The 25,207-nt window shown below is 45.5% G+C and overlaps 1 protein-coding gene across 1 annotated transcript in view; it reads left to right on the plus strand.

Moving 5' to 3' along the window:
* Positions 1–2,041: 2,041 nt before the first annotated feature.
* Positions 2,042–25,207, plus strand: part of epha10 (EPH receptor A10) — a 79,787-nt gene continuing 56,621 nt past the window's right edge. The window contains exons 1-2 of the mRNA XM_023344942.1: positions 2,042–2,245; positions 23,899–23,963. Of these exons, the coding sequence (XP_023200710.1) occupies positions 2,167–2,245; positions 23,899–23,963 (144 nt within the window). The 5' untranslated portion in view covers positions 2,042–2,166. The remainder of the gene's footprint in view (positions 2,246–23,898; positions 23,964–25,207) is intronic.

The raw sequence follows: 25,207 nt of genomic DNA on the forward strand, positions 1-25,207 counted from the left end.
TTTATATGTAGATTTTTAACAGAATGTGGAAAAATTTTGATAAAATAAAAGTATTTCTAAAAATGTTGCCTGAAAATCAGTGACTGTGATTTCAAAAAATAAAAATAAAACACTGAGAAGCAGCTGGTTAGCTGCAGCTATGATCAAATGTCATATAGAGATTTATGATAAAAGTTTATCATTTTTGTGATTCTTATTATTTCTAACAGCTGGCTGGATTTTAAATATATTCTAATATAAACTGTTTCATCTTTTAAGGAAACTGTCAATTTTTCTGCTTTTCTGATTTGGTTCAAAGCTCAGAAAAATCTAAACTAAATCCTGTAGATCCAGAAGATTTGAAAAAGAATCCAGGATGAGAAATGAAAAGAATTATGATCGTTACAGAAACTAAATGAGTTAAAAACCTGATAAAGTCCAAAGTGGATCTTTATATCTTCCACTTTCCAAAGTGCAACATGAAACCGGACTGATGTCCTCCTGGCTCCGCCCACTCACAGGTGGGGGAGGAGCTTCAGGAACCTGAGTCTCTCATGTGAACATCAGCCGCTGCTTGGTCTCCACGGTGATTTACATCTCTGACCTCTGCAGGTCAACGAGTTCCTGATCAATAATGCAGAACCAGAGTTAGAGACGAGCTTCTGCACGCAGGAGGAGGAGGAGGAGGAGGAAGAGGAGGAGGAGGAGGAGGAGGAAGAAGAGGAGGAAGAAGAGGAGGAGTAGGAGGAGAAGAGGAGGAGAAGAGGAGGAGGAAGAAGAGGAGGAGGAGAGGGAAGAGGAGGAGGAGGAAGAAGAGAGGAGGAGGAGGAGGAAGAAGAGGAGGAAGAAGAGGAGGAGGAGTAGGAGGAGGAAGAAGAGGAAGAAGAGGAGGAGGAGGAGAGGAGGAGAAAAGGAGGAGGAAGAAGAGGAGGAGGAGGAAGAAGAGGAGGAGGAGGAGGGCAGAGGAGGAGGAGGAGGAGGAGGAAGAGGAGGGGAGGAGGAGAGAAGAGGAGGAGGAGTAGGAGGAAGAAGAGGAGGAGGAGGAGGAAGAAGAGGAGGAGGAGGAGGAAGAAGAGGAGGAGGAGGAGGAGGAGATTTTGGTTCTGCTGCCTGGAGTCCAAACGACCCGTTCTGCAGAACCTGTTAGCTGCTGAGATGAAAACGGCTGCAGATAATCATTATTTTACTGATAAATATTTTTATCAATTATTCAAACTGAAAACTTTCCAGATGTTTCATTTCAACACTTAAACTTATTTTACACAAAATTAAAGTACAAATAAACAAACAGTTCAAATCTTTTTTTAAGGAATAAAATAAACATTTTATTGCCTAAAAGTTAATAATATTCCTTTAATTAATGTTGATCATTTGTAGCAAATGATTCATCTTCAACATCAACATGAGAAAAGCTCAGCTGATGATCAATACATTGATGATCTGGTGATTAATTATTGGTTAATTGATTAATAAATGGATGTTAAAGGTGATCAATAGGAGAATTTTAACACAATGTGAACCAGAAGATAAAACTGACAGATTTAAAAAATCTTAAATGCAAAGTATAAATGAGTTTATGCTGCTGACAGATAAATTATGGAAAAATGTTTCTGGAAATGAAAAATTAAATAAATCTGGAGCAGAGAAACAAAACCAGGAAGTTCTGATTTACATTCAAGAATTTGGTTTCTGTCAAGACAAGATCATTTAAAACTGTAATGAATGAATGGATGAATATCTGAGCTGCAGCAGCAGAACCAGAACCAGAACCATGCGGGCTGGAAATGCGGATCCTGATTATCATCTGATTGTTTGTTTTGTTTTTATGTTCATTTAATAAAACAAATCAAACGTTTAGTTTATTTTATTGAAACTCAGATCATGGAAGCGAAAAATCAACTTTAATGTGTAAAAATCCGCAGATTCATGTTTTAACTCCAGGTGAGCGCGTTCCAGCTCCCTGCCCTCTGATTGGCCCGCGCTCCCTGGCCTCCTCTCATTGGCTGATGCTGCTGCCAGTCCCCTCTCAAGCCCCGCCCCCGAGCACAGAAATGCCCGCGCGCGCAGCGGCGCGTCACCAGACGGATCTGCGCTCGCGCTGACGGAGCGTCTCTGCCACGGAGCCAGAAATGATCAGAACCCCGCGGACTGGACCCGAACCCGAACCCGAACCCGAACCCAGCCAACATGGATGCGTGTAGAACCCTGGCGGCGCTGCTCTGGGTCCTGCTGCTGAGACGGGTCCAGGTCTGCCAGGCGGAGGAAGGTAGGTTCCGCTGTCCGGTCCGGTCCGGTTCGGTTCGCTCCGCTCCGGAGCTGCTGGTCCTGACCCGAACTGGGTCAGGAGGAGAGGTGCTCGGTTCGGTTTGGACCGGTTCTGGTTGAGTTTAGTTGCTGTGAGGCTGAAGTTGAAAGGTTCGGTCCAGAGGAACAGAAAGTGTTCCCGGGTCAGGTTCGGGACTTTTCTGTGGTTCCTCTGAGGTCCAGATGGCGGGCGGTTCGGCCAGCAGGACGGGTTGGGTTTCTGGGTGCAGATCCCGGTCAGAACTCCGAATCCTCCCTGATCCGCTCTGAGTTCTGTTGGACCTGGAGGTTCCGGTTCTGGAACCAAAAGCAGCAACAGAACCTTCAGAACCAGGGTGAGCGTCGTTCCGGGCTGAGGCGGACTGTGATGATGATGATGATGATGATGATGATGATGATGATGAAGGACTCAGATCTGGGATATTTTTCTGAACAGAAGCAGCTGAACAGATCACACACACACACACACACACACACACACACACACACACACACACACACACACACACACACACACACACACACACACTCTCTCTCTCTAAAACAAACACACACTTCGTCGGAATGGAGACAACAGAACCCAGAGAGACGGGTCGGGGTCCGAACAGAACCAACAGAACCGGTTTGCTCTCAGTCATCAGTTAGAGAACCGGCGCGCAGATCCGAACCCGGAACGTTCCCTGGTGTTCAGGGAACCGGATCGGGTTGAGGATCCGGCGGCGGGTCCAGGTTCTGTTCGGGGTTCTGGAGGACAAGCGGGTCCGTTGTCCCTGCGGACAGGAAGCGGAGTGTGTGTGTGTGTGTGTGTGTGTGTGTGTGTGTGTGTTCGGAATCAGGAATGTCGGGACGTTGATCCAACTCTTCTTTTTCTCCTCATCCTCATCTTCCTCCTGCTGCCCAAGAGCATCTGTGTGTGTGTTTAGATGTGTGTGTGTGTGTTTAGATGTGTGTGTGTGTGTGTGTTTAGATGTGTGTGTTGGGGTGTGTGTGTGTGTGTGTGTGTCCAGCCCTCCTCCCTCCAGGTCTCCTCACAGCTCAGCTCTAACACACCTTGGCATCTCATCGGGATCTCATTTACCCCCCACCCTCCTCATCCTCATCTTCATCACCTGCAGCTGCGTTTTTTTCTGGATGATTTTATCAGCAGATGAATCAACATCTACACTGTAAAAACTCTGAATCTGTTTGGTTTCTGGTTTAAATATCTGGTTATTAAATTAACTAATAATTGACCTTCATCAGCACAGGAGCCATTTTAACTCACTAGTTCATTAACTAGCAGTTTTGATCTGTTTAAAACTAACTTAGTTGTTTGTAGTTTCTGATCAATGTGACCAAAGTGTTTTTTTATTATGCAACTTTCCAAACGGTGTTGAATGAAGTTTGATCTATGACAGTAATTTCTGTTTCTTAACATTCGTATAAAAAGCAGCAGTTCAGGTTATTTCATCTATAAGTGGAATAATCTGCGTTATTATCGTTCCTGTTTCTGCCAGATTTGATTTTATTCCAAATGTTCTGAGATTTTTGCTCTAGAAACTAAACAGAAATTCTCGGTAATATTTCAGTTTTTGTTTTGAAATGAATCCATCAGAACTTTAATCTGAGCTCAGAGGAGAAACTGCAGGTTTCATCATTTCCTGTTGTGGAAGAAAACGTGATGCGGATCTGAACGCAGAGATTCTGTGGCATAAACAGAATCAGGATCAGCGGGTCGGTTCCGGTCCAAACTGATGGAAATGGGAGCAAAGTTTTCCATCTTCCACCTGGAAAGCTCAGGTTGAACGTCCAGGACTTTATTCCTTCTGTCCGACTCGGAGTCAGAATCGGTTTGACTGGATGGAAACATGAAGCAGGAGCAGAACCGGGGCTGGAGGTTCTGGTTTGGGTTCCATGTGAGGAACCAGAGCTCTGTCTGTTCTCTGAAACACTGAACCACTCGCTTGAGTCAAACACGAAACCCGACAGCAACCGAGTTCTCTCTGTACGATGGAAGATCTGGTGGAAGGAAAACCTTCCAGGTTCCTGCAGAGACTCAGATACACAGAATTCAAACTCTCCCTGGAAAAGTCTGGATATTTATTTGAATATTTCTGAGTTTCTAAACTAAAACTGCCTGAAATGATCAGCTTTAATTTTATAAGAGAAGAAGTGTCTGTGAACAGGAAGTATCACAAACAGGAAGTGTCTGGAACAGGAAGTATCACAAACAGGAAGTGTCTGGGAACAGGAAGTATCACAAACAGGAAGTGTCTGGAACAGGAAGTATCACAAACAGGAAGTGTCTGGGAACAGGAAGTATCACAAACAGGAAGTGTCTGGAACAGGAAGTATTACAAACAGGAAGTGTCTGGAACAGGAAGTATTACAAACAGGAAGTGTCTGGAACAGGAAGTATTACAAACAGGAAGTGTCTGGAACAGGAAGTATCACAAACAGGAAGTGTCTGGAACAGGAAGTGTCTGCTGCTTTCTGAGCATTTTTTCACTGTTTCTAATAAACATTCAGCGCAGAAACATTTACTGGACTGGATGTTAAAATCACCCTGAATTTTTGAGGTTTGATCTGAAGGTGAACAGGAAGTTAAAGTAATTTAAAGATTAAATCTGTGTGAAGATTCAGGCTCTAAGCAGGAGATGTCGTCTGTGGACAGTTTGAGTAGAAGCGATGCTGCCTGACTTCTGCGTGATTTGTTGTCAGACGTCTTTATCCGTCGTCAGACGTCTTTGTTCGTCGTCAGACGTCTTTGTCCGTCGTCAGACGTCTTTGTCCGTCGTCAGACATCTTTGTTCGTCGTCAGACGTCTTTGTCCGTCGTCAGACGTCTTTGTCCGTCGTCAGACGTCTTTGTCCGTCGTCAGACGTCTTTGTTCGTCGTCAGACGTCTTTGTTCGTCGTCAGACGTCTTTGTCCGTCGTCAGACATCTTTGTTCGTCGTCAGACGTCTTTGTCCGTCGTCAGACGTCTTTGTCCGTCGTCAGACGTCTTTGTCCGTCGTCAGACGTCTTTGTCCGTCGTCAGACGTCTTTGTCCGTCGTCAGACGTCTTTGTTCGTCGTCAGACGTCTTTGTCTGTCGTCAGACGTCTTTGTTCGTCGTCAGACGTCTTTGTTCGTCGTCAGACGTCTTTGTCTGTCATCAGACGTCTTTGTTCGTCGTCAGACGTCTTTGTCCGTCGTCAGACGTCTTTGTCTGTCGTCAGACGTCTTTGTCTGTCGTCAGACGTTTTGTTCGTCGTCAGACGTCTTTGTCCGTCGTCAGACGTTTTGTTCGTCGTCAGACGTCTTTGTCTGTCGTCAGACGTTTTGTTCGTCGTCAGACGTCTTTGTCTGTCGTCAGACGTCTTTGTCCGTCGTCAGACGTCTTTGTCCGTCGTCAGACGTCTTTGTCTGTCGTCAGACGTCTTTGTCCGTCGTCAGACGTCTTTGTCCGTCGTCAGACGTCTTTGTCCGTCGTCAGACGTCTTTGTCCGTCGTCAGACGTCTTTGTCTGTCGTCAGACGTCTTTGTCCGTCGTCAGACGTCTTTGTCCGTCGTCAGACGTCTTTGTCCGTCGTCAGACGTCTTTGTCCGTCGTCAGACGTCTTTGTCCGTCGTCAGACGTCTTTGTCCGTCGTCAGACGTCTTTGTCTGTCGTCAGACGTCTTTGTCCGTCGTCAGACGTCTTTGTCCGTCGTCAGACGTCTTTGTCCGTCGTCAGACGTCTTTGTCCGTCGTCAGACGTCTTTGTCTGTCGTCAGACGTCTTTGTTCGTCGTCAGACGTCTTTGTCCGTCGTCAGACGTCTTTGTCCGTCGTCAGACGTTTTGTCTGTCGTCAGATGTCTTTGTTCGTCGTCAGACATCTTTGTTCGTCGTCAGACGTTTTGTTTGTCGTCAGACGTCTTTGTCCAGCTGTTTGCCTCACAGCTGCAAACTTTGTTCTGTTTTCTTAAATGTGAAGATCTTCGATGCGCTGCCTGTTAACTCTGCTGGTTTGCAGAATAAACTCACAGGAAGTTTAAATAATTAGTGAATCTTAATAAAGCAGAAACAGACAGAGGCTGAGGAATCAGCCTTGAGGTTCTCCTTCATTAACAACGTCAGAGACGCCATTAAAAGCTTTAAACTCTACAAAATGAAACTAAAAGCTTCAACACATGAGAACCTCTGAGTTTTACTGAGATCTGGGAGAATCTCAGCATTGTATGGGAGCCTGCAAGGGACAATCCAAACTCTGTGAAGACTTTCACTCCTCCTCCTGGTCCGACGCTCCAGTCGGACATTTTTTCCTCCGTTTGCTAGTATTCTGTTTTAAACATGATCGGCGTTTCATTCGTTGAGCTTTGGTTCAGATTTCATCCAGGCAGACGCTGCTCCTGCCTGGATCACATGTCTGTGACCTCACAGAGCGCGAGCGGTCAGAGTGATTTGTGAACATGGCCGCCGCGGCGTCCTCCTGTCAAAGCCTCGGGGACGCTGTCATTTCAGCTGAGATAAGAGGAGGAAGGCAGGGAAGGTCAGAGGAACGGAGGATGAAATGAAGGGAGGGAGGAGAGGAAAACAGGATGAAATGAAAGACGAGGAAAAGAGAGCTGACTGTCAGGCAGAGCAACACAATAACCACAAAACCTGTTTTTTATAAAATAATTATTTTCCACACATTGTTTTAAGAAATATCATAAACATGGAACAATTTCAGAAAAGTTTTCATCCAAATAAAAACATCTCTGCTACTGATCGCTGTTTCAACGAGACAACGCTAAAACCGATGTCAGCCAATCAGAATCAACTTCCTGTTAGTCAGACATGGAGGCAGGAAGTTTGTTTCTGTCAGCTGAACTATTTCTAAACATCTTGTTGGATTATAAATTATTAAAACAAGAGGATGCAGATTAGGAATCGTGTCAGAGTAATGAACTTTTCCAAACAGTAAAACCCAAATCTGGTTCCAACCAACACAAATAAAATAGTTTTTAAACCAAATTTCATCAGAGTTTCCATAAATAATCATTTGGTGACATAAAGTGGAGTATTGTTTGAACGTATTTGATTTCCCAGATGACTGAACCCGGTCCGAGTCATGTGACCTAGAAACGACCTTTCTGTGCAGCAAAGGTCACAGCAGAGGTTGTGTGTTGATACATCATCTCCACGTTCACACAGGAAGTTTCCATGTTTTAGTTTCACCTGGTTTCTGCTGGAGAGCCTTGAGTTTCTCCAGCTGGGTTATTTATACGAATGAGACACGGAGGCATCGTCTGATGATGCATATTCATCACCTGATGAATATGCCCACCTTTCTGAAGCCGCAGTAGAAAGTTCAGGTTTCAAACACCTCCAGGGTTTCTGCAAAGGTTCTGCAAAGGTTCTGCAAAGGTTGTGTGCAGAACGTCAGAGCAGGAGGGAGCGAAGCGTTGCTGGTGTTTCGGTTTCCTGCTGACGGATCGAGGCAGCTGGCAGCCTCCCCGTCCTCAGGGTGTAAATGTGATGAATGGCGGTTTGTTTGGCAGGACGCGGCGCTCTGGGTGTAAACAGTCAGTGCTTTAATGCGGGGGGCATGATGGGAACCAAACAGAGACGTTTTGTCTGGTTCCTGTGAAACTAACAGTGAGAGAAGCTGTTCTGTGCGAACGATTAGATCTGCAGCAGATAAAGTCTGATCCAATCTTTCTGGCTTCCCCGACCTTTTCCTCTTCTTTCTTTATTTACTGCGTCCAGATCTTTATTCCCAGTTTAAGCCCCAGTTTGACCTTTCTCGACCCGTTTCTCCCTCAGTTTCCGTGTGTCAGGCAGCAGCTGAACGGTTCAGCTGAGGACAAGGCGAGGTGAGGAAGAGGAGCACGAAGGTTAACCGTGTTGGCCTTCCTCAGCCGCCGCCATAAATCCCATCAGCCTCAGCCAGTCTGGTCCCAGTCCTCCCAGTACTGCCCACAAAGTGACGCAGACCCTGGCAGACAGACACGTTTGGTCGTTAGAGGAATCAATAACTGATGGATCTGATTTCCAATCGGGAGCCGATCAGAAGTTCGACCTAAAGCCGGATCTTTTTTTTTTACCCCTCCAGGGGTTTTTTGTGGCTCTAGAGTCCCTTTTTACGAAGTAGGCTGACAGGAAACGGGGAAGGAGAGGAGGGAAGACATGCGGTAAACGTCGTCGGGTCCGGGAGTCGAACCCGCGACGGCCGCGTCGAGGACTGAAGGCCTCCAAATATGGGTCGCGCTAACCGCTACGCCACCACGGCACGCCAAGCCGGATCATTTTTATTCATCAATAACATGTTTGGTTTTTGATGATTTAATTTTCAGAAAATGTGGATTTTTTTTTTGCTTTCCATGTGTTTCCATGGTGATGTCAGCTCGCCCAAGGCAGCCATCTTGTTTGCCAAACGTTTTAAAGCTTCTGTTTCAGGTCAACTCCACACAGAATATTTAGATTTAAAGTCAGAATACTGAGAGAATAAAGTAGTAACTGTATCAGAACTACAACATAAAAACATTAATATGAGAAATGAATGAGCATTTGATGAAGTTCTACTTTATTATTATTTTTACTTTAATGCTAAATCTGCTCCACTTATCAACTTAAAGTCAGAATTACTGAACCATTAAACACCAAACAGCTGATTATTTACCTGCTTTTCTCCTTCATGAAAAGTTTCAGTGTGCAGAACTTGTTATTATTATTGTTATTATTATTATTATTAATAATAAACATCAAAGTCCATATGGAAATTAGCCACCTGGATTTAATCTCATGCTATAGAACAACAGAAGGAGACTTTTAGTCATGTACTGGGAACAAAACGCTGATATGATGAAATGACCAACCCTGCGGCCCGCCGGCGGCCCGCCGGCGGCCCGCGGGCCTCCTGACGCCGCGGCGTGTCGGCTTCGGCTCGTAAACCAGGGAAGCCCATTAATCTCAGTGAGAGGCGTTTGACCTTTCAAACTCATTAACCACAGCAGCCGCCGTGCAGACAGCTACCGGCATTAGACAAACACCCCGCCCCCCTCCCCGCACCATTAGCACGTGCGCGGTACTTAAGCTGTGGGCGCGCACGTGCTGGAGGTGTGTGTGCACCTGCCAACATGGCCTCCGGTCGGCCTCTCTGTGTGGGTTTGTTTGGGCAGCGACCTGGAAAATTGCCTGACCTTTTCAGAAGCTGATGAATAAATCCATAAATCCCGGCGGCGCGGCTTTACGACGCGTCCCGACCGCAGCGACGCCTCCTGCGGAGAGGCTTCCTGGAAATGGAGTGATGCTGATGGTCCTGATGAAGGTCAGCGGCCGGTAACGACCTGCTGGAGTTAACACGCCGTCAGCTTATCTGGAGGCTCAGAGGCAGCGAGGGGGGAATGGAAACAAACCTCTGATTTACTGAGTTCCTCATCAGTCCTTGAAGTGGATAAATTACTGAGTTTCTGGTCAGCAGGGGGCGCCGTAGATACCAAACCTCTTTATGGAGACCTTTGGGCAGAATCAAGATGGTGGATGAAAGTCAGAAAACATCCTGGACGTTGGGTTGTCTCTACTGGACTGTGATTGGCTCCTGAGGTCGTCTCTACTGGACTGTGATTGGCTCCTGAGGTTGTCTCTACTGGACTGTGATTGGCTCCTGAGGTTTGGAGGGAAACACTGAGGTTTTATTAATTAGTTGTTTCAAAGCTACTACAACATTTACGGTAATTTCTGGTCTATTGATTATAAGCCACTCCCACTCACTTTACAATTTTTCACCTAAAGGCTGCACTCGTCTAAAAGCTGCAGGTATCTACGATGATATTTCCATAGAAAGGTTGTTTTCTTTTAACCTAAATGTTACATGTAACTTCCTCGCTGACTGCAGTCAGAATAATCACAATAAAATTAAATAATCTCACTCAGGTTATGGACATGATTTATTCTCCTGCTTGTGTAAATTTGTGTTGACCTCTAGGATGAATTCTCGCTCTGCTGCCGCTCTGGAGTCTGGAACTACGAGCCACTTCAGCCAGAGTTTTGAAATCTGTATTTCTGTAATTGAAAGGATCAAAGTCAGTTGGAATGAACTTCTTCTGCAGCGAAGTCGCCGTATCGCCTCAACGCGCCGTCAGCGCATGGAGACGCTTTCAGTTCAGTCTGGTTTACACTCGGAAAGAAGTTTTAAATATCCACCTGCCATTTACTGAGCGTAAAGTTGAAAATGTCTCCTCCAAGTGGCCAGAAGGGTGAATTATAATCCGTCAAAATGACGGTCTCTCTCCCTCCATCTCTCCCGTCTCCAGGTGAACTGACCGCTGACGTTTCTGCTGGTGAAAAGTCGTATTTTATCTGCATCACAGTTTGAACGTAATGTCTGGACGTTACGGTAGCGCTGCGCATCCTGCTGGCGTTCATGTCCTGTTCTCGCTCCGGCCAATCAGATCGCTGCCACGGGCTGAATGAAGGCGGCATTTCCACGGCGACGGTGTGTTTATGTGCGTCTCTTTATGCGGCAGTCGTGATTGCAATCAGACAGTCATCATGGAGGACGGCCGGGTGGAGCGCGCTCCTGTTGTTTCTCTTCTAATTGCTGCTTCCTCTTTGCAAGTCAATTAGCCTGGCAGCCAATCAGAGAGCAGAGGCGCTGCAGCCTGGACGGGCTGCCAGGTCGCTCCGGTAATCAGGTTATCCTGCTGTCAGTCACTCTGTCAGTGTGTCAGCCGGCCAATCAGGGAGCAGCGATTCTGATTAATCAGTTGTATGGGGAGAGCAGTCAGAGGTTGTCAATCACCAAAGCAACATGAACGGCGCTCCCCAAACAACAAGTTTGGATCTGGAGTTTAATTCTGAGTGGAGAGGAGCAGCTGCTGAACAGTTCCTCTGAACGATTCTCTGACACTTAACGACAAAATAACTTCGACATGTAGAACCACAGAGGAACCGGCCAGCTGATCTGGTTAAATAAGCGTCTTTTCCTACAGATGCACAAAAATCAGAGGATTGGAGACAAACCTGGAAAAACCTGCAGCACAAACACAGAAACCTGAGAAACTTCTTGACATAAACGGATCCTCTCAGTCTGGGTTCGGTTCAATCCAGCTCTGGTTTGATATGTAAACACCAAGCGGACCAGAAGCAGGAAGTGGACTACAGCGCAGGGCATTCTGGGTAAACACAACCAAAGCTAACATGCTAGCCTAGCGCTAGCAGCAGAAATGGCTCCTGGTCTTCAGCCAAAGACTAAAGAGAAATCCTCCAACACTAAAGTCTGACGCCTCCATCTTGTTTCCATCTGGTGAAGAAGGAAGTTGCTCTCAGTGTCTTCAGAGGTTTTTGTGTTGTTTCCTTCAGTGGTTCTTGGTGCAGCGCCCCCACAGGCCAGGAGGGGAACAGGTTGGTTTGGGTCAGAACCACAGCAGCTGGAGGTGGAGCAGATGCTCTAAATACTTAGAATCTAATTAAATATTTAGTTTAATCTGTGATATAAATGAATGAATTACACTTTGAAAAATTAACCTCCATTTTTTCTCTGACAGGAATTATTGCTGTTAATTTTTGACCATGTAGCTTCACAAACAGCACCACAGAGTTTTTCAGTATCTTGGGATTCTTTGATAAGCAGCTTTGTGTGTGTGTGTGTGTGTGTGTGTGTGTGTGTGTGTGTGTGTGTGTGTGTGTGTGTGTGTGTGTGTGTGTGTGTGTGTGTGTGTGTGTGTGTGTGTGTGTGTGTGTGTGTGTGTGTGTGTGTGTGTGTGTGTGTGTGTATGTGTGTTTGGGTTGGTTGGTGGATAAACTCGTGTTTTATCAGAACTTATTGGATCTTTTGATTTAGTTTCTGACTTTGTTCTTTGCAGCAGATTTATTTTTACTGGGCTCTTTGGAGCGGACGTTCATGTCGTCAGCAGCAGCACTGCTGGTCAGATCGCCGTGGTGTTGAGGTTATTTTCTGCAGAGGAAGTGATGTCGTTTCACAGGAAACTCTTGTCTTCCTCTCTTCTGTCCTTCTCTTCTTTCACTCCATCTATCTGAGACAATTCAACTTGGCAGAGTTTCAGCGATGGAGTGCCTTGAGTTAATAGTGAATTACCAGCCTGTATGTGTGTGTGTGTGTGTGTGTGTGTGTGTGTGTGTGTGTGTGCGCGCGCGGTGGAAGGGCATTTGAAGGAATGTGCCACTGAGGCCGTTTTCGGTCCAGGATGGTCGGTGTGTAAGCTGGTTGCCATGGAGACTGATTGTTTTGAATCTTTCTCTGGTTTTTCTGAGAAACGAACATACTGGCTTCAAACTCTAAGTTTTATTTCTGAACCGTCCGTCTGCTGAAGGGGGGAAGATTCAAGAACTTCACCTTTCCTGCAGTTTTCCTGAACAAGTGATTCCTGCCGCGTTGTGTTTCTGCCACCGGCATTTTTTTAGAGCCCAGTTAACGATTAATCAATCACTGAATTACTTCAGTGATTGATTAATCGTTTCGTTGTTAAAAGACTTGCTCTACTCCGACTCCAAGGCTCTAAAACCTAAACAGAAATTATAAAGTAGGTAGTAAAGCAACTCTGTTCACAACCAATAAAATCAATCAATCAGATTGATCGTTTCCATCCGATCAGTAAATTAAAACTCTGCAAAGTTAAGAAATTACAAAACAAACTGAATTATCGATCCTAAGCATAAAAATCCCTCCTGTCCAGGCTGGTGGAAATGTTTGGGTCGGTTCTGGTCGGCAGGAGAGACGATGTCCAGCGTTTACAGGCTGGACAGTAGTGAATAAAAACCGGAGCGTGACGCCTGTGAAGATGCTGCTGCCTCTTCCTCCTCTTCCTCCTCTTCCTCTCCTTGTTTCATCTGAAACTCTGATTTTCTCCCAGCGGTGATTCAGCGTCTCGGCAGGAACAAACTGTAAAGCCGTCAGTCTCTCGGTTTCATGAATCATTTGTTCTGCTCAAGGATTTCACAACAACACAGGGTCAGAATTATTCATACACAGTACTCTGATCTGTGGGTTCTTTTTGCTGCCGGACGGAACCGGGTCAGCGGGTCGGTTTCCTGAAACAAACCCGACTCTCTGCCTGTCAGGGTGTTGAACTTTCTTCGGCTCCGTGTTCGTCTCCGTTCTGAAGCGGGAAACCACGACCCAAATCTGACCAATCTGATCGGCCCGGTTCTGATCCGATTAGATTAGAGCCACATGCATGTGTCCGGCCAGGTGCAGAAGAAAAATAAAATATAATTACCAGATTATTGTCTGTTTGGAGAATAAACGTGAAGCTGAAATGAGGAAAGTTGAGCATCTTCTGAATCTTCACAGGTTTAACAAACATTTCATCTTTTAACTCGTTATTATTAATTATTATTAATTTATTATCAGCAGCAGGACTTTGAAATGATTCTGTGTGGAAGAAAGAATCACAGTCTGACAGGTTCTGTAGAGAGGTCCGGTTCTGTCTTAAAAAAGCTAAAATCTTTTTTCTCATTAAAACTATTTTTCCCTGATAATATTACGATTTTATCCTCATTTTTAAATGTCTTATTCTGGCCGTCGTCCGTGTCGAACTAAACCAGATTCATATATGATGGTTTTTGCTTTGATCTGATTTGTTTTATTCTGCAGCAGAAAAATCCAGACAGAAAATCTGGAAACAGAAGCTGAATCTGAGGCTTCGTCAGCTGCTGCTCAACTTTAAATCCATCCAGAGGCCTGATCAGATGACCATGTTAGCATGCTAACAGCTGCATGACCATGTTAGCATGCTAACAGCTGCATGACCATGTTAGCATGCTAACAGCTGCATGACCATGTTAGCATGCTAACAGCTGCATGACCATGTTAGCATGCTAACAGCTGCATGACCATGTTAGCATGCTAACAGTTGCTTGTTGATGTTAGCATGCTAACAGCTGCATGACGATGTTAGCATGCTAACAGCTGCTTGTTGATGTTAGCATGCTAACAGCTGCATGATAATGTGAGCATGCTAACAGCTGCATGACGATGTTAGCATGCTAACAGCTGCTGTAGATCAGCTTTAATCTGTAAATATCTTAAATGTTTACACATTCTGTTAAATGTCACGTTTTAGTCCAAAAACGTCAAATTTCTGCTCTTACTTCTTGTCTCTAATAATGATCACCTCAGCTGTTGCCATGGTGACAGCCGCCATCATCCTGCTGAGTAATCCAGACCAGCTGTGACGTTTCTGACACACGCTGTCTACTGCTAATGGCTCCACAGAACCTCAGTTAGCAGCCAGATTTAGCTAAACGTCCCTTTATGACGGACAAATGATGGATTTTTGGAATTAGACGTAATTATGAGGCGTTTTGTGGGATGTAATCCAGCTCCGTCCCGCGGTAATAAGTGTGAATAATGGATCTGATTCTGGTTTGTTCCTGCCAGCCGGAGCCGCCGTCTTTGTTCTGGATCAGAGCCGCTTGTCCTGATTAGAACGTTTGCACAGCATCTGATAATAAACATGCAACATGTGTTTTCTGTGCATAAGTGAAAACATTCCCGTCTCCAGATCTGAGTCGGTGGGAGCCGAGGCTGGCGTCTCCTCAGGGGCCGAACGTTTGCTCATGTTTAGCTAATGCAGCAATTTGTCACCAGGCAGCATTTAGAGTAACTGATTAGAATAATAAGATGTGATTATATTAATGAATCTAAAGCCGTTTCTGTCTGCTGCAGCTCCGACCCAGCAGAACCACGACGAGCTGCAGCGAACCTTCAGCCCAGGAATCATTATTCTATCGATTGTTCTGACGATTAATCAATTATCTTGACAATTAATTGGAAAATCCAGCAAACTACAGATGCAGCGATCAATTATTTTGTTATGGTTTATTCTGATGACTAATCAGATCAACATTGTTACATTCTGCAGATTTTTCATTTAACCACTTAAACATTTTTATCCAGGGGCAGAAATGCATCCAACATGCAAATCAACCAATAATTTCATTTCGTTTGATAAGAAAATCAACATTTTATTGTCTGACGTTCCTCCAGGGAACTTTGATCAGATCTGACATGAAATAAGCTCAGGCCTTTCTGATCAATACAGAAATCAATTAATGATTATTTTTGGATTAACTTATTAACAGCTGGACAGGAAAAGGTGGTTAGTAGGAGATTTTTCCAGAATTTGATCCAGGTGAAGCTAAAAGCGCCTCCAGAGGAGTTCATGAAAAAACACATTTACACGTTTTTTCATCTTAAATGCAAAATGTTTAAACTTTTTTATCCAGTTTTTGCTTCATTGCTGCTCTGACTGCCATTCCTTTAGGAAATGTTGTGATTTTAGAACCTATATACATAACGATTAATCACTTTCTTTATCAGCTGATGACTGTTTAAATAATCGATTAATCGCGATTATTGTGATTAATTGATTCAGCTGATGTTTGCTTTTATGTGAAGATGTTCAGCAGCAGAAGTGACTCTGTTCACCGTCCTCATTGTTTCAGCTCATCAAGGCATGCAGCCGCTAATGCTGGCTTTTAGCCACACACACACACACACACACACACACACACACACACACACACACACACACACACACACACACACCCTGGGAGTATGGAGGCTGATGAAAAATGGATCTGAGTCCAGAAGTGGCTCTAGAGCTGCTCAGAGATCTGCTTCCTGTTTCCTGCATGGCTCTGATTAAAACACATCATGGAGACCGGGCAGCGACAGGAGCCGAGGCCGTCGGCCCACACACACTGCAGGGTGTGTGTGAGTGTGTGTGTGTCGTCCATGATTGAATTCTGGTATCTTCGGCTGAGAGCCGAGTTTTATCCGGCGTTAACCACTCTGCGCTCATGGAGCCTGGAAACGTGTAATGGCAATGTGGTTTTTATTTGGGGGCGGCGGACATTGGGGCTGAACTTCTGTCTCCATTGTCTGTTGGACTGGAAGCTGCTGGGAGTCTGAGAGGAGCAGCTTGAGATGCAGCTCTAGTGTCCCTTATACGACAGCAGGCTGACAGGAACGGGGAAGGAGAGGAGGGAAGACATGCGGCAAATGTCGCCGGGTCCGGGAGTCGAACCCGCGACGGCCGCGTCGAGGACTGAAGGCCTCCAAATATGGGTCGCGCTAACCACTACGCCACCACGGCACGCCCTTCTTCCTGGTTTCTGCCTGGTTTCTTCCTGGTTTCTTTCTGGTTTCTACCCGTTTTTTTCCCAGTTTCTTCCTTGTTTCTTCCCAGTTTCTTCCTTGTTTCTTCCCAGTTTCTTTCCGGTTTCTGCCTGGCGCAGCAGCCGTCTGTTTCCTCTGTTATTCCGCGGAGCAGGAAGCAGCCGGGCCGGTTGGAGGAAGGCGCTCCGATTGTTTCCCCCTCACTCGATAGTGCCGACCCCCCAGGACTCGACCTTTGCGCGCAGCGTGGGGCGCAGCGGCTGCTCAATACAAGGTGTCGACGAGGTCGAGACAGGCGACCTTTCTGTTTTAACCCCCATCGAGCTGAAAGTCGATGGCAGGTCATCCACAGCCTGCAGCTGTGAGGAAAATATCAGAGGGAATAAAGAAAAGCTGCAGCTGCACCGATCGGATGGAGAAGACATAAAAACATCCATCTTCCTCATCGGATATCGGGTCAGGGTTAGCTCTAACTCTGACCCTAAAGTTGATTTATTATTTCCTGGTTTGGATCTTGTAAATTCTGGGGGTTTGCACTGTTACTTTGATTTTGCTGTTTAGAAAAAAGGTTTAGTCAGTTTAGAAGTTTTTAGTCTTTTTTGGTTTCTATGCGGCTTTAAGACTCATGGTGAAACATCAATATGGACAAGTCTCTGATTTCCTCGGGTACGACCAGAGGACGGCGTGCGGCGGCCATTCATGACCTTTGACTCCCCAGTTTCTACCGTCCCGCCATTGGATGAGGTGGGGGGAGTTTAAATACCCAACCCAGACCCCACCATGCTAATGCTAAGCTAACGGCTCCTGAAGGATTCCCATCACATCAAATGTTTTCTGTGATTCTTCAGGATTTTTAGTTTTTCGGCAGATTTTATACAAACTTTAGTTTTATCTTTATTTCTGTATTTTTGGAGTCAGAGTGATTCTGTTGGATCCTCCCTGAAGCTAAGCTAACGTTTCATCATCAAGGTTAAGATCGACGCAGACATGAAACTGAGGCTCCATCAGTGAAGGCTGAAGCAGCAAATCAGTAAATCTTCATGTTGAGAGAGAAGCTGGTAAACGTGAAGGTTCGGCTGGTTTCACATTCTCAGGCCGTCTGGGATTCCTAAAACGTTTCTCTGTGGAAAGAGAAGAAAGCAGCTGATATTTATCCAGATATCAGAGCCGCAGAGAGCTGAACCTCGTGATGCTGTTTTAAACCCATTGTTAGCTAGTAGTAGAACAATACCACCTCGTTAGCGCTGAAGCTAACGGCGCCTCATTAGCGTTGAAGCTAACGGCGGCTCGTTAGCGCTGAAGCTAACGGCGGCTCGTTAGCGCTGAAGCTAGCTCTCTTAGCATCTAGACCTGCAGCAGTTTGTCACGTTTAGCTGCTGTTTCATCCCACCGGCTCCAGAGGTCAAAGTTCACCATTCAGCTTGAGTCCAAAGTCGCTTTGTGTGTCGTGTTTCAGGTTCGAGTGAACGGTGGAAAAGTGTCGCCTTGTTTTGGTAGAATCAGAAAAAACAAACGTGCAGCTAGGAATGATTGAGGATGTTTTAATTCATCGTGTGATTTATTGATTTATTGGTTTATTGATTGTTTTCCTGAGAAGATATCAGACGTTTGGTGGATTATTATGCAGGAAGGAATTATTGAGAGGAAACCTTTATTGTTTTAGACATGAAATGATGATGTCACCAGGAAGCAGATAAAACTAACAAAGTTAAAACGAAAAACTTTGCTGAGTTTCAGATTTACGGCTGTACCATAAACACCGACTGGAACCTTTATTTGTTAAAAAAAACTGAATAATTTTATTAAAATCTGCAATTAATTAATCAAAATGAATGTGTGAAAGTCCTGAGGCGATGTGATTGGTCCAGCAGGAAGTGTGTGGTTCTGATTGGTCGGCTCAGTCAGCGCTTCGCTAACTGGACTTCTTCTCTGGTTCAGGATGAGAGGAGAAACCAGAGAAGAAGACCAGTTAGCGTCTACTGAGGGTTTGGTTGGAAATTAAACGATTAATCAATTATTTAAATAAATTCATGGGAAGAATAAAACCCACACGTGTGGGCGTGTGTGTGTGTGTGTGTGGGGGGGGGGATGTGTGTGTGTGTGTTGCTGTCAGACCTGCAGCGCTGCAGGAGTTTCTCGTTCCTCCAGAAAGGAAAGCGTTGTGGGGGGAAGACGACCTAATTTCATCTAAAGTGGCTCTCAAATTGAACCAAAGGGAAAAGAAAGTCAGCAGAAAACCTCAGAGCTTATGTAACTGCGCCCCCCCCCCGCCCCCGTCCCAGTGGGGGGTGGGGGGTCAGGTAGAGGGGGGACGGACAGATGGAGAAGTGAGTGATGAAGGAAACTTTTCCCGTGTTGTGCGGTCAGAGGTGTGTGTGTGTTTCCCTGTGTGTGTGGCACAGATACACACCTGTATTATTTAAAACTACTCGGAAAGCCTGATGGAAGGTTTTCCCAGAACTCCAGCCGGAGCTTCCTGGGATATTAGCGGCCGACACGTGGGCCGGATCCAGCAGAGTCACGCTGCAGCTGCAGCGGCGCTAACCAGCCTGAATAATGCAAGCAGCGGCGCATGTTCTCCAGGTTCACACGCCTGTTCTGACAGCTGTGGACCCGGAACGCTGCGGAACCGGAGCCGGGAAGTTTCTGTTTTCAGTCAGTATCAGCTGGAAAGCTGGTCAGATTCCTGCAGCGGTCGGGATGAGCTCCGCTCCGCCTCCTTATGTAAACCCGTTAGGCTCCGCCTCACTGAGCTGCACACATGCTAACCTTCCACTGATTAGCCTCAGCCTGTCGGTAGCGGCTCCTCTCACCTTTAACTAGCCTGCTACACGCTAACAGATGGGCTCAGGGTTGCATAACAAGGAGAAAATGTGGATGCTAAAACGATTAATCGCAATTAATCAATTATTGAAATAAATGTAAATCATTAACAGAATCTTAAAAAGGACATTTGCTGAGCAGAAATGAAGCCAGAACTGTAGAGAAATAGAAATGTTTGACCTTTAAGACGAAAAATAAATCTGTTCTTTCCAAAACTCACCGGACCGTTTTAGCTTCATCTGTTCTGAACAAATCTCCAATTAATCACCTTCTTCTGTCCAGTCATTAATCAGCTAATTCATAAGTTAATCCCCAGATCAGACCGACACGCTGCTAATGTTCAGCTGAAAGTTTGAGTGCTTCACATCTTAGAAGGACTTTATCTCTTATTGACTTTTAGGAAATTAATTGTTTATTTTCTTATCTAAAAGGGAATTAAATTATTGTTTACTAGCATTTTGATGTAATTCTATTGTTTAAAAACACTTAAGTGGTTAAATAAAATGTAAAAAATCAGCAGAATGTGACTGTTACTCAGCTACAGTGACAATTTACCAATTAATCACCAGGATAATCAATTAATCATCAGAATAATCGATTAAAATGCCACAGTGCTCGATTAATCGTCAGTTTGTCTTCTTCTCTCTGATTGGCTGAATGAATCCTTTCTTCACTCGTCTCCACAGCTGGTCATTCACATTCTGCTCCGGTCGGGAAAACCAGGAAAACTGAGCCTGGCGGGAGGAGAACGGGAATAAATGTTGATTTTTAATAAATAGAGGAAATATTTGTGAATAATTTATGATGATTTATGAAATAAAACAATCATTAGTTCAGGAAGAAAAAGATGGAGAAACTGAAAGTTTCATGTCTGATTCATGTTCATGTTTCTGCTGCTGTCGTGTGTGTGTGTGTGTGTGTGTGTGTGTGTGTGTGTGTGTGCGTGCGTGCGTGTGTGTGTGTGTGTGTGTGTGTGCGTGCGTGCGTGCGTGCGCGTGTGTGTGTGGGTGTGTGTGTGTGCGTGCGTGGGTGTGTGTGTGTGTGTGTGTGTGTGTGTGTGTGCGTGCGTGCGTGCGCGTGCGTGCGTGCGTGCGTGCGTGCGTGTGTGTGTGTGTGTGTGTCAGAAGGTTGTGTTTCCACAGCATTCATCTTATTTTTAGTCATCAATGCAGATGATCAGGGATTCATTTTCCTATGAACTGATTAATTGTTGGACAGCAGAAACTGTTTCATGTTGAACAGATTTACATACAGAGACGTTTTATCATCTTAAATGTAAAATATGAAGGTTTTTGTTCAGTTTTGGACTCATTACTGTGTTTTGTTCTGTCAGCAAATTGCCATATACTCCAGTTAATGATTAATCGATTATTAAATTAGCAGACGATTACTTAAATGATCGATTAATCGTTCCAGCCCTACATTGTTTATGTTTTCTGAGTTTTTGGTTTGATTTTTTTAGAAGGCTGCACCTGAACGCCACACAGTGGACCTTAAGCAGCGAATCTGAGGTCGTTAGTGACGGAGAACCTCAGGGCAGATGGTTCAGACTCTGTGTGTTTCTGATGTATCTGTCTGGATCGATTAATCCGATTAATCGTTCCAGTCCGCTCAGCCTCCATGGCGGCTCAAACCTTTAAACCTCCAGAGTGAAACCAGTAGAAAGGAGAAGCTGAGGCCAGAATTCACTTCTCTGACCTGCTGAAGCTCCTGAGGACGGTGAACGTGTTGCCTGGACCTGGACAGCGACGGCGGATCCACTCTAAATAAAATCAGCCACATCAAACGGAGAAGAAAACAGGTGAAAAGCTTTCTGAGCCGCTCCCATCCTCACACACTCCGTTTGAAGGACTTCCTCCTGCTTTAATGCTTTCTGCCACATCAAAACCTTCTTGAAGGTCTCATTTCCAACCCAAAGTACAAAGTTTTCTCTGAAGGTGACCTTGAATTTTCTTCTGTCTCTGATTCCAGAGTCTGCAGAAGTCAGAAGAAATATCTTTATTATTTAAAATGCTAGTATTTAAAAGTTCCTGATGAGAGCTGCTGCATTGCTTTTCTGCATTTTTACATTTAAAACCAGCCTTGTTGGTGCGACAGGAAGTGACAGATTACAGTGGTTACCATGGTTACCATAAGGGCGAGGGACGAGTTTCATCTGATGAAAAACATCAGGGAAAATGTTTCTGATTTTCATGAAATCAACCAAACTTACAGGACGTTCCAACCACTTCAGATAAACCAGTAAAACCAGACACACCAGTAAAACCTGTTTGGATAAACCAGTAAAACCAGATACACCAGTAAAACCACTTCAGACAAACCAGTAAAACCAGTTCAGATAAACCAGTAAAACCAGTGTGGTCCAGCGGTAGGGCAGCCTGCAGCGCCCCCAGCTGGCCATCGGATTCTTTGGCTGCTTTGTTTCTGTAATGAAGGAAATTATGAGTGAAAAGCTTTGAGATGATGATGATGATGATGATGATGATGATGAGAGCTCATTAAGTGGATGATCTGTGTAAAGAGGAGGAGAAAGGAGAGCTGCCCCTCCCCCGCCTGTTTCTCCCCTGCAGATCCATTAGAGTTTAAACAGAACCTGATTTCAGCCGACTGAGTTTCCTCTGATCCTCTGGAGTCATGTTTGTTCCTCCGTCTCATCCTTTCTTCTTCTCCTCTGTCTCATCCTTTCTTCTTCTCCTCCGTCTCATCCTTTCTTCTTCTCCTCTGTCTCATCCTTTCTTCTTCTCCTCCATCTCATCCTTTCTTCTTCTCCTCCGTCTCATCCTTTCCTCCTGTTGTCTCTCCGTGTTTCTGCTGATCGTCCCTCTCTCTTCTCTTCCTCCTCCTTCCTGTTATCCGCCGGGTGGCGTTCCTCCTGGCTCTGGCCTCGGCCCACTGACTTGCATCAGAACTGGAGCCGTTGTCCGGCTGCGTTGCCAGGTTTATTTTGACCTCTGACCTCTCTCCGCTGCATCGTCTCAGATTTGTGTCAGAGTGGTTGTGACTTCGGCTCCTGACTCGGACTGGAGGCTTTAATAACAGCAGGAAGTGGAGCAGATTTAAAGGGCCAGTGTCACGTTTTAACCTGCAGTGTTTCAGAAGTCCTTTAATCTCCATGGCAACCATTCAGCTGCAAAACACCTGGGTGGACCTAGCCCCGCCCATGAGGTGCAGCTCCTCCCCCACTCAGCTCCTTCAGACTAGCCAGCAGCAATTAGCAAACAGCTGCTGATCTCATTATAGAAGCTGCTGCTCAGAGCAACGCTGGTAGAAATGTTAAAAGGTTAAAGAGGAGCCATGTTGGGACGACTTCCTGGAGGCGGAGCTTCAGACAGAGCAGGAGCTTCTTAAAGAGACAGAGGCCCAATTTCAAGGCGTTAAATCAGGAAGTAAAATTTCTTGAGTCGCATTTTTTATTTAGAGCATTTTTATAACAAATGAATTTAACATAGTTACTTTACCATGTGCTTGGAAAACAGATGGTACCGGCCCTTTAAGACCCAGTTCTAATGATGTTCTGGATGTTTCAGCTCAGATTGTTGGTTCAGTCAGTCTGTGTGTGTGTGTTTGTGTGTGTGTGTGTGTGTGTGTGTGTGTGTGTGTGTGTGTGTGTGTGTGTGTGAGACTGCAGTGATGACCAGATGTTGATTCTTCATCAGTTTGGGCTGAGTGGCTCCAGCTGAACCTCTGAGGATTTTCCGTGACGTTTCCGATCCTCCAGATTCCCGACCGAACCAGAACCGTGACGTTGAGATAGTCTGAGGTAAAAACGAGGTTCTCAGGTTTCAGTTCGTCCTGCAAGCAACCAGAAAAACATGTGAAGCTGTTTCTCATGACGTCACTAACCAGGCTGGACTCACTTCATCGATGTTAAAATATCACACACACACACACACACACACACACGCACACACACACACACACACACACACACACTGGCTGAAGAGTTTATAAATCAGGTTTTCTTCGTGTTCACAGGTAAAGGAACAATCCACCTGACTGTAAACTGTTTTCCTTCCAACACGTTAAATGTTTTCTCATTCTTCTGGGCTTCATGTTTCACGCTGCGGATTCTAACGGACATTTATCACATCGTTTATTTTTACCGTCATTCATGATAAAAGTTTTATTCATTCTGACAATAAATTCCAATTATTGATGTTTGAAAACCTGAGAAACTCTCATTGTTGCTGGAATCTTTATTCTGTAAATAAATCAATCTCTTGCTTTGGAAAGATTCTGCTTGCTGGTTCTGAAAGGTTCTGGTATGGTCAGCAGCTTTGACCCGTTTCGGTGGTTCTGAAACCAGGTTCAGCTGGTTCTGGGTCTCTCAGTCCAGATGTTTGTTCATGAATCTTTTCTACGCTCTGAAACTGCTTCAGTGTTTTGTTCCAATCCTGTTTCTCTGTCCGTGGTTCTGAAACGGTTCTGAATCGGTTCTGAATTGGTTCCGATGGAACTCTGTGCCTCACACAGTTAGAACTGGCTGTATCGCTGTCCGTGGTTCTGAAACGGTCGTCATGGTTCTGTCCGTGGTTCTGAAGGTGAAGACTTGTTTCTGTTTCTCCTCCAGGTTCTGATCCGTTCTCAGTCCAGAGGAACCGGTCGCTCTGACCCGTTTCTTTCTCCTCCAGCTGGTTATTCTGACCTGCTACAGATTAAGCCACGCCTCCTTCCTGTTCGCTGACCTCTGACCTTCTCCTTGTTCTCTCTGTTGCTCCAGTTGTGCTGCTGAACTCCAAGGAGACGCAGGCAGAACTCGGCTGGACCTCCTTCCCCCCAAACGGAGTAAGTCGGCTTGTTTTGGCTATTTTACCGTTTCTCTCTTTGCAGCTGAGAGTTTATCGTCTCCATTAATCAGCGGCTGTGATCCAGGCGGGTCGGGCAGCGCGCGGCGGGTCCGGCTGCGGCCCGGCGGGTCCGGCGGCGCGCGGCAGCAGATAAATGCTCTCCTCCGTGTCGATCGATATCGTTTGTGATAAGTTATGGCTGGAAGACAAATGGGCTTTTTAAGAGAATGGCTCTGTGCCAGAGCTGTTTGTCACCCACTCACACTCACACACACACACACACACACACACACACACACGCTCACACACACACCCACACACACTCACACACACCCCCACACACACACCCGACCCAACACACACACACACGCTCACACACACACACACACACACACACACACACCTACACACACACCCGACCCAACACACACACACAGTGTCTCTGTGTAATAAATGAGCAGCAGCTGTTTGTGCCAACAGCGTCCCAGCTGGCGTTTGCTGCCGGACGGTTCTGGACCGCATGGAACCAGAACCAGAACCTGATCAGGTCTCATGGCAGCGGCGTCGGTTTGGGCCACAGATCCACATGCAGTGATTGTTCTGTTTCTGACTCGGATCAGGTTTCGATGGAACATTTTTGTTCTGATGTTTCGGGTTTTCCTCATCAATGCTCTGCGCTGCTGGAAGCTTCATAAAAAGATTTTATTGCTGTTGAATCCAAATGAACCGGGCCGAGCTCGGCAGAACGGACCTATTTCAGCGTCCTGCTGCTTCACACACAGAACAGATCTAATCCCTCAGATGATTTTAGATTTTCAGATTTTTCCTGAACGCCACAGTTTTTCTGTTTCTCCAACAGGAGCAGATGGAGCGAGTAAAAATCCTGGCACAAATTCCCCAAACTGTTATTGATGTTTACAGAAACAAAAAGAACTCAGCTATGTTTAATATTTCTATATTTTTAGGAGTTTTATGATGGACTTTGCTTGAAAATGGCTGAAAATCATAAAAACATGGACTGTGCTTTGAGGTTTTACGTGTTCATTAAATCAAGCCGTGTTGTTGGCGTGAGGATCAGATGGATCAGATGGATCAGATGGATCAGATGGATCAGATGGATCAGATCCCAGATCAGCCTCAGTGACTCACAGACAAAGAAAAGCTTCTACAGATCAGTGTGAGTCAAAGCTGGGAGCAAATTTAGATTCTGACTGTTTCTGCGTCAGCCGACACTTTCTCTGT

The sequence above is a fragment of the Xiphophorus maculatus genome, chromosome 13 (genome assembly GCF_002775205.1).
Source record: "Xiphophorus maculatus strain JP 163 A chromosome 13, X_maculatus-5.0-male, whole genome shotgun sequence".
Taxonomy (NCBI): domain Eukaryota; kingdom Metazoa; phylum Chordata; class Actinopteri; order Cyprinodontiformes; family Poeciliidae; genus Xiphophorus; species Xiphophorus maculatus.